We start from the raw sequence: 14,245 nt of genomic DNA on the forward strand, positions 1-14,245 counted from the left end.
CCAGTGATTCCCAAGCAGGGTGACATCGCAGATCATCATGGGGGCCATCATTCAGTTCCACTTAACTTATTCCAAAAGAATTATTATGAATTAAAATAAATCTTTATTTATTTGGTGAAAGGCACAACAAATGGTCGAACCCTAGATGAAAAAAGGTACAATAAACCTGTGCATCCACCTACTGCCATTCATATTTTATATTCGGACAAAATAAGTCGTGGCTTCCCGCGAGTATATCAGCTGCGCGTTTTTGTTCAATTAAATAAATCTCACACTGAGTGAGTCAATTTGTTAGTAAATGAAATGTGATCACCATTAGTTCCATATTCATGTTATGTGTGACATTTTAGTTTGGTGATGTGCTGTAAGATTCATAATTAAAATTTAAGTGAAATTGGTTCCTTTGGTGAGCAACAGTTGGAGAACAGACAAATACAGTAAGCGGAGTAAAATAATGCAGTGCCTACTCGCAGTCTAACAGATTTGTCATTTCGAGTCATGTATCCACAAAGCTTGACCATTGTGCTGCAACGTTGAATCGGTTTGAGTGGTTCACATCATCCACAACATACTAGAGTGAGTAGCTCACCTGTTGTAAACTGCGTCACCTCCTCCACTCTCCCCACAGGACAGTTATTTTTGAAGGTGTACAAGTTAAAAGGTTTTGGCTCTTTGCTCAGCTCCGCCCATAGCTCATGGTTGGGTGAAGTCCAGCGACCAGCTAGAGTGTCATAATCCCGCCTTCCCAGGTGGACCAGCCGTGTGAGAGGATCATACAAGCCTCCGTGAAATCCGATGATGAGCTGAAAGTCAGGGTTAGTGTCCTGATAGACTTCTCCGTAGGGGGTGTAGAGGATCTCCTTGACCAGTCGGCCCTTGCTTGAGAAAACGGCCCTTGGTGTCCCTACACTGTCACATGCGACGTAGTACTCCTCTCCACTACTCAACTCCATGGCGATGAGGTGACCCTGCAGGTCGTAGTACAGCGACGTGATCAAGCTGCTGCTGTGGTTGTACAAGTGGCTAACCCTGGTGGGGTGTGAAAGATCTGCGTAAAAGAACTGCAGCTGCTCGCCCTGGTTCGTCATGGTGGCCACACGCCGGCCCAGTCCGTCGTATCGGTACCACACGGAGTTCTTGGATGCTCGGTTGAAGACCCGCATCAGGAGCCCATTAGAGTTGTAGTCAAACAGGTCGCTGGCTCTCTGACGAAGGAATCCGTCTTCATCCACACTGTACTGTATCTCACCGAGATGAGTGATGCGGTCTCGCTGGTCATAACGCAGCGGAACCAACCTGGAGCCAAGCACACCAGACAACAGGCTTACGTTAAATTAAAACAATGTGTCTGTAAAATGTGACAATTCTGAAAATAGTGATTTTAATTGCCTAGTAGTTGCAGATGCAACATGAGGCCATGAAGATTTTTTTAAATAGCAGAATAAATCATCCTGAGGGTAGCAGTAAACCTGCTAAACAACTACCAATATCATGCTAGTGCCTGAGGAAAGGTTAGATGTAAATGTAACCATAAAAACACTGCGAGTTTATCCAGGTTGTAATAGTTAGCTGCAAAATTGACCTGCTGGAAGCATGAATGTCAAAATTCATGAGACTGCTGAACAGCTCGTGACGTAATCTGTCTGCTAGAATTGAAAGGTTTAGGTCTTTGCCATACACTTGAGAAAATAGCCCTTATTCATTGTTAAATTAACGGTTTTAAAACATCACTTTGATGGCTACTGCCCAGCTCAGTGGCCTAGTGGTAGAGTGTCCGCCCTGAGACTGGAAAGTTGTGAGTTCAAACCCCGGCCAGGTCATACCAAAGACTATAAAAACGGGACCCATTGCCTCCCTGCTTGGCACTCTGCATTAAGGGTTGGAATTGGGGGGTTAGATCACCAAATGATTCCCGAGCGCGGCACTGTTGCTGCTCACTGCGCCCCTCTCCCCCAGGAGATGGATCAAAATCACATGGGGATGAGTTAAATGTAGAGGACAAATTTCACCACACCCAGATGTGTGTGTGACAATCATTGGGACTTTAACTTTTAATCCTGTTCTGGGTGTGGAGAGGTCATGTAATGTATGATCACAGACAGTAGCAAAGCAGAGCAAAGGTTCTCACACCAACATTCACACCTTTGGCAATTCACAGTATTCACTTATAGGCATTACAGACCATCTTTTCTGACACGCATATGCAAGCTTAACCACATGCACAGATAACGTGTGTCTGTGCATGCATGCATAAGCTTGCATGCACAAACACACTGTGGTGGAATTATTGTTGTTCTGTGGGGAAAGAAAGGTCACAAGTCAACCCTGACAAAAGCAAACCCCGATTACCACATTTTATTTTTTCCGATGCATGGTAAGTTTGAACATTCTAATAATTTAGTGACACAGTGTCACTAACAGTAAAGGTTTGTGGAGATGCTTTATCATGGTTAACCTGAAACGAGTGTGTCTAAAAAGCACCACAAATACAGGCGTACCTTGCACTGGTGCCATGACTAAGCAGGTTGATATTCCCGTTCAGGTCATAGCTGTAGCGCCACTGAGGTCGTTCATTGACAGCAGCACTTTGCAGTTGGCTGTCTGCATCATACTCATAAGTGTATCGTGTCACGTTGCTGTCCACGCCCACCCTAATGTCACAGGTGGTTGTACGTCCCGCAGAGTCATACTGGATGGTCATCCAGTAGGCGATGGATTTGAGAATCTCGTATTGGACCTCCACCACTTGGCCGTATGAGTTAAACACCTTGGTGTGCTTCATCAGATGTGTAGTGATCACCTAGGCAACATCAGCAACATGTTAACCAGCCATAGTCACTGTAGCTGATAAAATAAGCAAGAGAGAGGATGGATGGAAAACTTTTCAACGACACTAAATTGTCACCGTAAAAGATCCTACTGCATAATATTGCAAAGACACAAAACACAATGGATAAACCCCAAAAAATGAACCGGTTTGTAAAAGGACATATGTGTGAACTGGGGCTATCACTGTTAAATACTTTTAGAATCGATTGTTCTATCAATTGTTTCAATGAATAAATGAATATGCATAAAACATTATTTTGCATGAAAGTGTATTGCGAAGCCATTTTCCCCGAGATTATTGTTCATTATGTACTCTCTGTTGTTTATTTGATATTGTTTGCTGATAAAAACAACTTAAAAACATCAACATACTCAACCAACCTCGTTAAACTGATTCTGTTACCGATTTGGCCATTGTCTTCCATAGTAAAAGTACATGTTTGCAAATGACTTATTTTGGTTAAACATAAAAGATAATCAATCTGCTTTCACAAAGGAGTACAGAAATCAGGGAATAATTACTGTTGAGAGGCTGAAATCAGAGGGTTTGGACAATTTGAAGTCACACAACGGCTCAAAATGATTACGCAATTATTAAAACAGATGTTGATTCATTGGATACCTCTATGGTAACTGTTTTACCCAAAATCCTTTGGAACGTTCTCCTTTTGACAAGAAATCCTAATAAAAAACGGTGACATGATTTCAGCAATCAAAACTACAAAGGGCCAAATTATAAATGAAGACAATATTTTGTGTATACGTACATGTAACTTCAACATCACTTACCTGGTTAAGGTCATAAAAGATGACACTGAATTTGCCAAACTGCTCCACCCGCCCAGATACGTCAACGTAGCGGTACAGATCAATCGGCAGGGGAGTCTCATTGATGACTGCCTGCATGCTGGTCACTCGAAAGTTATTATAACTGTAGTCAAACCTCGCGTTGACCAATCCCTCTTCACTGAAGCGGAAGATCTGCCGGCTGGTCAGTGGACCTAACCGCAGAAAATCACAGGCATTAACAAAATACCCACAAGCAACCAGCTGAGTCTACTTAATCAATTCAATTGACGACGAGAGTTCAACATCATAAACGGCGACGTGCTCAGCGCAATCCATTATTTTGTAACAACCCGCGCACCTTGCTGGCATTTCCAGTGCTGACCTTTAATACAGACAGATAATGAAGTCTAAAGACAATCGCCGTGATGGGCCAATGTGCGCCTTAATGTCAGAACATCAACTTCAACATTGTTGGTCTAATGTCTTGTAAATGACTACCACTCGTTCTCCATTGGGGGGAAAAAAAAGGAAGCCCGTTAATGAAGCGGCATTAGGGCACCATTTAGATGACTCTGATTGGACTTAAAATGACTAAGGGCCTAGTTTAGCAGAGTGCAGAGAGCTGGATCATCATTACCTCTATTTCTATTTTCCATATAATATTGAAGTGGGGAAATGGCAGATTTATCCAGAGTGAGTAGTGGGCTTTTTGGGGACTCATAGTATGGTCCTCTTGCTTTTAAAACTGTCATCTTTCCACTCCCTTTTTGCTCAGTTTTTCTTCTAACACATACATATCCCAGTTTAAAGGAAGGCCAAAGCCTTTTCACAGTGAGAGCAAAGTGATAAACCACACAAACCCACGGATGCACCTGCAAACACGCACTGCCTTGCCCACTGGTGACACCCGGTTTATCTTGTGGTTTTTGTGTCAAGTACAGCAACATGTGAATAATAAATAAAAACAACGGTAAGTGTTTTACGTCAATCATCAAAACCTACACATTTAGGGTAAAAAAGGATCAAATTGAATGTCCTACGATGAGAGAGGAGACAGTCTGGCAAGAGCAGAAAACTAGAACCCCCCAAATCCGTTTGTAATGATTTTCTTATAGTGTTGAAACAATAATATAAGAGTGGAACGGCGCAGGGTGATTGATTATTCTGTCATGCACCCACTGTGATATGTGAAAAAATGATCTTGCTTAAAATTTCACAGAGACCTAGCGCTGAGTTTATCAATTGTAGTTCCACAATTTGAGCGATTATTTCCATTTGGGCTGTTTGAAGGTTTTTTCTTCTTCTTCCTTTCAGTCAAATATGGTTGTAAGTAGCCCACAATTCACTCAACTCAAATCAATTTCTAGTGCACTTTAAGAGCAGCCGTAGATCCAACAAAAAGCTGTACATAAAACACAGTGATCACAATAATAATAATAATAATTTACATATTATCTTTTCATTCAAACATACTTTGACATTCAGCATATAGGATGTACAGAGTTTTATAACCTCCTTGTTAGACAGACCGACCACATGCTGTGGGAAACCATTTACAGATAAGACAGGGGCATAAGATTGAATTCTCCAACAATGAGCATGAGGATGCCAGGATCATAGATGTTGCTGTTCTGGATGTTAAAATTCTAATCTTGTGTTCACAGCATGTATGATGTCACGATAATTGAAAAAACGGAATATTAATATAAACAAGTGCAGTATTCTATCAGACAAATAATTTGTCACATAGGAAGTATACAGTAAGTACAAATTTGCCACATTTATTTCGCCAACTCTTATGTCTCTGAATAATCTCTTATGAGCATTCCTGTCTGACTGGATTCCAGCCGGCTCTATGTTGGGGTGAAGCTCCGCCCTTTCTTCACACTTTTTACACAATTGTTCTTTTCCCCTCTAAACTTTTGATACCACAGTCACGTCACATTGCAGATGGTTTGTGACTCCAAAGATGTATGCGCATCGTAAATATTTTAAAGTGGGGCTGAGTGTTGCTTTAAGTGCAGGTGTACCTGTCTGCCGGTATCGTATAGAGCTTATAAAGCCGTTGTGGGTGAGATGGATGGTTTTGACGCTGCCCGAGGCCTCATCATAAGTGAAGGTCACCAGGGTTGAATCATATGTCACCTCAGACAGACGCGCTGCTGGCGTATACCTTGAAAAACAGAATGTAAGACAATAGTCATTTGAAATATACTTTGCATTACAAACTAATCATGTGTAGCAAAATGTTAATTATATTGCATTAAGTTCTTGGGACATTAGAGGTGGAACGTTCTTTTGAAAACCACCACACCATTTGGTTTGGCATTCTGTTCATTCAGTTCACACAAACGGTTCCTTGTTTTTACTCATTAGTGCGACATTAAGATAGCGGCTGTGCATCACACTTGACGACTAGACATGCATAGTGTAGCCTGCCTCGTAGGCTTATTCATTTGATTCCATAATGACGTTAGTGTCACCTTCAAATGCATCCGCTAACAAGTCTCATCTCTATTTCAAGGTTCTCATACATAGAACGGATACTTTGAATCAAAACTGGCTGGAAGTCGTTGTGTCTGTAACTGAGATGTGATTATTACAGAAACTTTGCTTAACTAGAGGACATGGGATGATAGCATACACCTAGCATGGCCCCGTCAGGTCATAAAACTGGGAGCCATATACACAAACTGTTATATTTTGTATATGCAGTTTACAAAATGCATATTTTGTAATTAAATCAGGTAAACCTGTTTGGATGTAAATACTTTCACATTAAATCTGAAAGTCCGCAGTTAACACTCATCTTGTTCATTTCATAGACACAAGAAAGACACATAAACTAGTGGGGAAATACCTTTTTAATAATTCATAAATCAATTAGGTGTTTGGCTTAGCTCCACATGGACAATTCTTCTTTGAACTTTCAGTTAAATCTTCCTAGTCGACTCAAAATGTTTTGCATTCCAGAGGGCCTTCATTTTCTCCAAAATGTGTATTTGCTTCAGCAAATGATTGGTGTTACAAATACCTCTCAAGAGTTAAGATTATGGAGCAAATTGAATGAATCTATTGATGTTTTTGAAACAAAAAAAGGGAAAATCAGGTCTTTGGAAGTTATGGCCTTTCAAATCTTGGAAATAGTGATCGTTTTACGAAACTGTCCGTTTCAAGCGAATAAGTATCATGAAAAAGTTAAATGCCAGAACACTACTACAATCAGTCCTCTAGTTATATCATTAAAATTAGATCAGTGGTGGCTGCTGCTGATGACGATGATGATGACAAAGCAGCACTTTAATCAGTCTCGCGATCTGTCTAATCACTGTAATTTATCAGGACGTCTGACTTCGATGTCGATGCAAATTGTAGATGACGTGAGAGTGTGTCGACTGTTTTGTGGATCAAACCTTTGGCACATTAAAGCTCTTTAATCTGTTTTGTGTATGGGAAATGGCACCTAACACAACCTGGTGTCATGTGAGCTCATATCTAAGATGCATTACGGTAAGTACCGGTAGATGACACTGCGTCCCGTCCCCAGGTACTGAGTCCTGAGCAGCCTCCCATCCAGGGTGTAGTCTTGCAGGAAGGACGCGAGGCTGTCAGGAGGAGTGTACATATTCCTGTAGTAACCAATGGACAGCAGGGAGTGCAGGTTGTGTTTGGCCATGCTGGGCATCGTGACCGCTATCAGTCTGTCTGTCTGATCGTATTCAAAGACGTATCTCCGTTGGCTGTGCAGAAGTAGCATGACCAACTGCAAGAACACAAGAAGGCAATTGTGAGAGTCACTCTCCAATAGGACTGGACTGCTTTTTTTAAAATGATCTTTTAGTTTTAATAGCAGCACTGATTGGGATTAGGATTGGACATGGATGTGCAAGTCTACATAACATTTAAAGGTATTGTTTTTTCTCTAATAAACGAGGTCAACACAAATTATGACATTTTCCTCTGTTGTTGGCAAAAGTCTTTTAGAGAGGGGAATCAAAAATATAAACAACTGAGACAATGCAGTTGCAGAAGTGTGCAATATAACTCAAGCTGTAGCTGTGTATAGAATTAGACAGTCACATTCAGACTCAGATTCAGACTCAGCAGACGGGAGTCAGCATCATAACACAGTTCTCTCACATTTCAAATGTTTTCTTCTTTGTAGGACATATGGCACAGTCATATGAAGAAGACTGGTCATTTCTGTCAAATGTACTATATAGCCAGTACTTCAGTACCACCATAAACGTCTACTACTCCATTAATGTTGCTGTTGGTCTCTTGGCAGCCTCCCTGACCAATTTTCTTCTTGTCTTTTCATAAAGTTTGGAAGGATGTCCAGTTCTTGGAAACATGACTGATGTGCCATTTAGTCTCCACTTATTCCTGGACTACGTTTACTTTGCTCCTTGGAAATTCTTTTTAAAAATAATATCCCTCTAATGCTTGGAAGCTCTTTCATCTGTTTTATTTTGACCAAGGTCTGTGCTGTGAGGATGTGATTTAAAAATGCCAGGAAAAGCCAAAATAGAAATACTTTGAATGAGGGCAGGCTTCTGACGATTGCCATTTAATGAGTCTAAATGTGATCGGTTAATTCTGAACACAACATATACGTATTATATACATATTATATCCCGCCTCATATTTCATGTTAAGTGTTGAAATTATTTACTATGCAATTTAAAACCTGTCATTTGAACAAGGGGTGTAGACTTTTAATTTTTGCTATATTTGTACTTAAGAGGTTAGGGTTAGGGCTTATTCCAACAATAAAGTAAAACAAAAATAAATAAACCAAAACTCAGGCCATTTTCCCAGTGTTTTTTTCTCATGGTAGAAGAATTTTATAACAGTGTACAATAAAGATTGTAACTCTAAATTCCCAAACTCACTCTCTCTTTTAGGGACGGAAATTAAACGTTAATTTGCCACACTTGTCACAAATGGACATGCTGGTATTCACTGTGATGTCCTGATTGCCAATTAGTCAGTCTCATGCACCACACACATTTCAAGTCAATTAGCCGTACAGTAAACCTGCCTCAATCGACATTCTTTCTCTTTTATAACCAATAAAACCTAAAGTTCAATGCCTTGACACTGTGGTGTTATGAAATATAACACCCCAAAGGTTTTTGTGCACTTTTACTCCAGCACTTTTGTGTATTCTTGAGTTAAATTCGAAATGTCAAAATGCATGATGACAAACTTTGCAACTCTCATCATCAAAATGTGTTTTCAGGTAATGAAAATAGCTGAGGATAATCTAATGCGTTTATGAAATCCAAGACTCAGGTCTTACCCTGTCTATGTATGAGTAGCTCCATATCTTTCCATTGACCCAGGCTCTGGACACCACCTTGTCGTTCTCGTACTTCAGACGTTCAAACCATTCTCCACGATGGATGGCTGACAAGAGTCCACCTCCAGAGTAGCTGACATTCACTTCAGTGTATTTGCTACTGGGAGACCAGACCACAGGCCGGCCGAGGATATCATACTGGATATGTAGGGTGAACTTTCTGTGGTCATCATAAATCTTCCCCACTCTTGTGCTCTGATCGAAGTCTATGGACAGCAAGTTCCTGTTATGTGCCTGAGAAGAAAAGTCGCCAAAGAGGATAAGCTGGAGGGAAGACAGCCAAAGTGAATAGAATAAAATACAATAATTAGGCAACATTTTAATTTAACTGCTGTATAATCAAAAACCAAAGGTCACAAGACACTAGGATATATAAATCTGTGTTATAACTTTCATGATTTTACATAAATGAGTAAAATGACATTTACAGTAAACCGTGTGGAAATGAAATATTCTAATCAATTGTTATGCTTGAAGGGTAATTTTATTCCAAAACTATTATTCTGTTTCAGTCATGCGATGACCGTGAGACTGAAGAAGTGAGGTGTCATTGTGGTATTTGTCAGCATAACGGTTTCTGACAGTTTGTGACTCATTTAAAGAAGTATACTTCATACGTGTGGGCAATAATACGGAAGAGGATTAGGGCCAGTAAAGAAAAAACAAGAATGCTGACAAATAAACATGCAGAAGTCAGAATCCTGTGAGAGGATTCTGACATTTTCTTCTCAGAATTCTCACTTTAAAATCCGAATTATTTTTATCCTTCACTGGCCTTAATCCTCTTCAGTACAATAATCGCTCAGAACAAAACGTTTTTTTTTCTCAAAATACTTGTCTCTTTGAGTATATGGTGCGTATAGAACAGGGGTGTCCAAACTTTTTGCAAGGAGGGCCAGATTTAGTAACGTGAAGGGGCCCGGGGGCCAATATTTTTTTTTTGATTCTATTCTTGGGGGGGGGGGGGGGGGTTGTGGTAATGGGACGTCAAACGCTGCACGTTCGCTTCTCTTCCGGGGGGGGTGGGGGTGGGGGGGTTTGCTAATGGGACGTCAAACGCGAGATAGGGCCATCCCCTTAAAACAGGCTAATTTCAGTAAAACTGTTGCAAGGTGTGCTGTTATATTAATCCTTGAGATATCTTGACTGAAGGATGTCACAAACTGTATTGAGTTTGGGGAAAAAAACATTTTACAGCATGTCTTTTCACATTTGCAACAGTCGAAAAATACTGTACTTTGTCCCCTAAAACGGTGGTAGGATAAAATGGCTGTGATAAGCTTGGCTTTGTAAGACTTCAATGAAATCCGAAATTACATATTTAAATTACCGTATTTTCCGAAATATAAGGCGCACCGGACTATAAGGCGCACCTTCGATGAATGACCCATTTTAAAACTTTGTTCTTATATAAAGCGCACCATTAATGCATCATGTCAGATTTTTAATCCAAATCAAATCATTCTCCATTTTATTTTTTTTAATTTTAATTTCAGACGCAACAAATTACTTTATAGTCACAAAATAATGATCCATAGTCTTTTTGATTCGTGATTCATAGTTCTAAGCGGGCCACTTATGATTGATTTCATGACACAATGCTTCGAGCCAGTTTAAATTTAGGAATTTGGTCCATATATAAGGCGCACCGGACTATAAGGCGCACGAAAATTTTAGGTTTTTAGGTCCGCCTTATAGTCCGGAAAATACGGTATACACTAAATGTTATTTTATAAAAGCTTGTGCCTAATTGTATGTATGGCTTATGTTGACAAAACCCGCACAGAAAGGTTTTGCTACTATGGTGATTTAGTATTTTACCTTCAGTCTGCGTTCATATGTGCTGTAGTTAGTCTTGCTCTGCTCCTTCCTCTGCCTCCATTCAATTAGACTGGGGGCGTGGTCACCAGGTAGGCTGATGTTACAGCGGCTGGCGATTGGGCTGACTCCACCCCCAACACCTCCAGGCAGGAAAGGCTCTGTGCTCAGTGACAGCTCCATCCCGCTGGCCAGCGACACAAAGAACGAGCCGTCGGCGTTGACTTTGTAAGAACTCTGTGCATGGTCTAGGTGTCCATATATGGGCATGACACACACACGTACATGTGTATGGAAAGACAGACAGACACACACACCCACACGCACGCGCGCACACACACCCACACACACACCCACACACACACAGGAAGCCGCACACACCCAAACCACACAAGCACGCAATGGAAATGTGCAATAATGTGAGAAGGAAAAAACATTTGTATGGGTTGTTCAATAAACAAAAAAAGAGCTTTAAAGACACAGTCAGTACAACGAATGTAGATACAGTAGAACCCCGGATCACGCCGCTAATTCGCTAATAAACAACAAAAAAGGCGTTAAAGCCAGTCAGTACAACAAATACAGATAAAGTAGAACCCCGGATGTCAAAACTAATTCGTTCTAGAAGAAGAGTCGCGAAGCAAAGCCGTCGCCATCCGAAGGAACAGTCCATAAAACTACAAAAATCAACAAAAGAGCAAAAGCTTGGAGCATAGCCGTACGAGGTCCGTCTGCGGCGCTTGACACGTCTGACGTTTAAGACAAATAATGAGCTCAAAATAAATTAAACATTCCAAAATAAGACTATTTAAATACAAAACATGTTTACCCATGGTAGATGAGCCAAAGTCCCGGAAATAATGTCCCAAAAGCAAATAAATGTGAATGAATGGATAGCTATTGTTTACAAAAACAACTAACGTCCCCAACTACCCAAACTAACGTCTTCGGTTTCCGAAGCTTTGTCTGAGAACCGAGGCAAAGATTTCCCGACATTTTGCGCTGAAAAATGATTACTGAGGGGGTTGACTTCCGGGGTTCCACTGTAGTTAAAATAAAATAGCAGTAGAAAAAAAACAAAAAGACTATCCATAAAATGCATAAATTAATTGCATCTATTTTAAAGGCAAAGGTTTCAAGCTGTGGGAAAAGTAGCAGTTTGCAGTCCGGATATTCCAGTTCTTGTTTTAGAAGGTTCAGATCTCTTTTGACTTTTTTATGACAACTGTTTCTTATGTTCAGGATACATTACTCTATTACAAATTTGAGATTCCCTCACGACTATTCAAAGTCCAACTGAATGTTTCCGCAGAAACCTTTGCAAATATGATAGTGAAACAAACACTTCACACTTTGCAGCATTAGGGGTAGAAGATGGTCTCCAAGGGCCCATCCACAGAGGCCAACTTTACATAAACTGCAAGTGGATAATTTTACAGTTAATTTTAAATGTAGTTTACGTGTGCTCATCTCCTGCATGTACATGCCATTCCATCTCTGTGCTGAATTCACTATGAGAAGAGCTGCTTCGATAGGCTGCGAGTTCGCTGCGTTCTCTCCCACAACGGCGCAAACGCCCTCTATTATCTGTACTAGGCTTGCAAAATTACAAAAACAAAACTCCACTCATCTGCAGTTAGACTGACCCTTAGATATTTTTATATGACTGTCAAATGTCAAAACGGGTCAAATTTGACCTAAGCGGTATGTTAAGGTGAAAGAACTATTAAATTCATACATCGTATTTATAGAGAAGGATAAATCCTCTTTCACTATTGTGGCACCCAGAATAGGCAGACAGAAAAAGTGAGCAAAAACAGAGGTCATATCATCTAAAGCTGAAAAAAATAAAATCGCTTTCTTGCCATTTGCCAGCCATAAATGTTTAAACATCATTTATAACTTCACGGGCTCCCGTTCTTACAGAGCCATGAATGTGTGGCCGAGCCCCCGATGACTCATAAACACCTTTGCAGCATATTGGTGTAGAAGAAGATGGGGGCAGATGCGTGAGGCTGATTTTATGCGCTTTCATATGTCAGCCATATACAAGAAATGGAACATTACATCTGTCGCCCTGTATTTGGCTTCCTGTCTGCTACTCGCCTTTCTTACGTTTCCGTGATTTCTGACCTGTTAGGAAAGAACATTTTTGTACAAGCCTGGGGGCACAAAGTGCAAAATTATACCTCGTTTGAATGTGTAGATAGTATCACTGGCAGACAGGTTTGTACTGGTGACAAAGTTCTCGCGGTTGGATGCTTCGACCTCAACCCTCGACCAGCGATCCAGGTTGCCGTGGAAACCGCGCACATCACCCGTCGGGAGGGTGATGTTGGTCACGCGGCCTTCGTTGTTGTAACTGGAAGAATAAACACAAAGGCGATGATGGACAACCGTGCACAGGCAGATGCGACTGTGCCAGTTAGACAATCGAACAGGCATACATGCACACACAATAACGCCTTACTTCCACACATTCAAGTGTCAGCTTTGATTTATACAGGCAATTATCCAGCTGTGAGATGGTAAATAATTCAGTCTGATGTGTGTGCATACTCTTATCTTTTAAACTGAATAAAGAGAAAATTTGTCAGGTAAACTGTCACCAATCTCATAAGGTAACAAAGTACATAAACATATTACTTTTGTGAAGCAAATTACAAATTGTACAACATGTATCTGGACATGACTTTGCTATTTATATTTCTGGCAACTTTTGCACCTCAACATTTCGGAAGTAAAATGTTTTAAATATTTGTACTTTGATACATTTACCCAAACATTCATTACAAAATCAAATTGGAAGAGATTGTTTGTTGACCTACTGCCTAAATAATAAACTGTGGACTGCTCTATCTGATGGCTAATCTTACAAGGAGAACAGTCTTTTTTTTTTTTCTTATTTCGAAGTTCTACATGAAAGGCACACAGTTGTTGGAATTAGTGAGTGTTTTGCAATTGTTCGCTTCAACAAAGCTTCAACAAAAACAAAACAAACCAAAATAAACCTCCGATGGCTGGTTGTTTAATGTCGTAAGATGTTTGAAGCAGAATCGCTCTTCACAGTTATTAGGTGATATTGTAAACAAACGGTGAAACTAATTTCCACCAATAAATATCGGAACTTAAAAAGCTATAATTGCCAATTCACGGCACTATTTTGCTCAACTCAATAGGATATTTTTGTCAGTCTGTGTGAGGCCACTCGCAGTGGTTGGTCCACAGTTGACTATTGAAATCAGAAGCGGCAGTCAGGAGTGATTAGTCTGGCTTCAGAACTGGACCGTCACGTCAATATAATTACACACCAATGTTGGCATAATGGATACAACTGTTGCTGAGAAAAAAAACATATATAAAAAATGTGTTAGCTGCAGTCTAAATACATTTAATAGCTTTTTTTTTTTTAACAATATGTTTAATTAGTACATTTGGCCACAA

The 14,245-nt window shown here is 40.3% G+C and overlaps 1 protein-coding gene across 1 annotated transcript in view; it reads right to left on the bottom strand.

The window, feature by feature from the left end:
* Positions 1-14,245, bottom strand: part of tenm1 (teneurin transmembrane protein 1) — a 166,236-nt gene that overhangs the window by 5,724 nt on the left and 146,267 nt on the right. The window contains exons 28-35 of the mRNA XM_061286297.1: positions 12,991-13,163; positions 10,805-11,049; positions 8,924-9,217; positions 7,137-7,381; positions 5,649-5,791; positions 3,619-3,830; positions 2,499-2,800; positions 590-1,296 (exon numbers count right to left, since the gene is read on the bottom strand). Of these exons, the coding sequence (XP_061142281.1) occupies positions 590-1,296; positions 2,499-2,800; positions 3,619-3,830; positions 5,649-5,791; positions 7,137-7,381; positions 8,924-9,217; positions 10,805-11,049; positions 12,991-13,163 (2,321 nt within the window). The remainder of the gene's footprint in view (positions 1-589; positions 1,297-2,498; positions 2,801-3,618; positions 3,831-5,648; positions 5,792-7,136; positions 7,382-8,923; positions 9,218-10,804; positions 11,050-12,990; positions 13,164-14,245) is intronic.

Source organism: Syngnathus typhle, linkage group LG1, assembly GCF_033458585.1.
Source record: "Syngnathus typhle isolate RoL2023-S1 ecotype Sweden linkage group LG1, RoL_Styp_1.0, whole genome shotgun sequence".
In the NCBI taxonomy this organism is placed as follows: Eukaryota; Metazoa; Chordata; class Actinopteri; order Syngnathiformes; family Syngnathidae; genus Syngnathus; species Syngnathus typhle.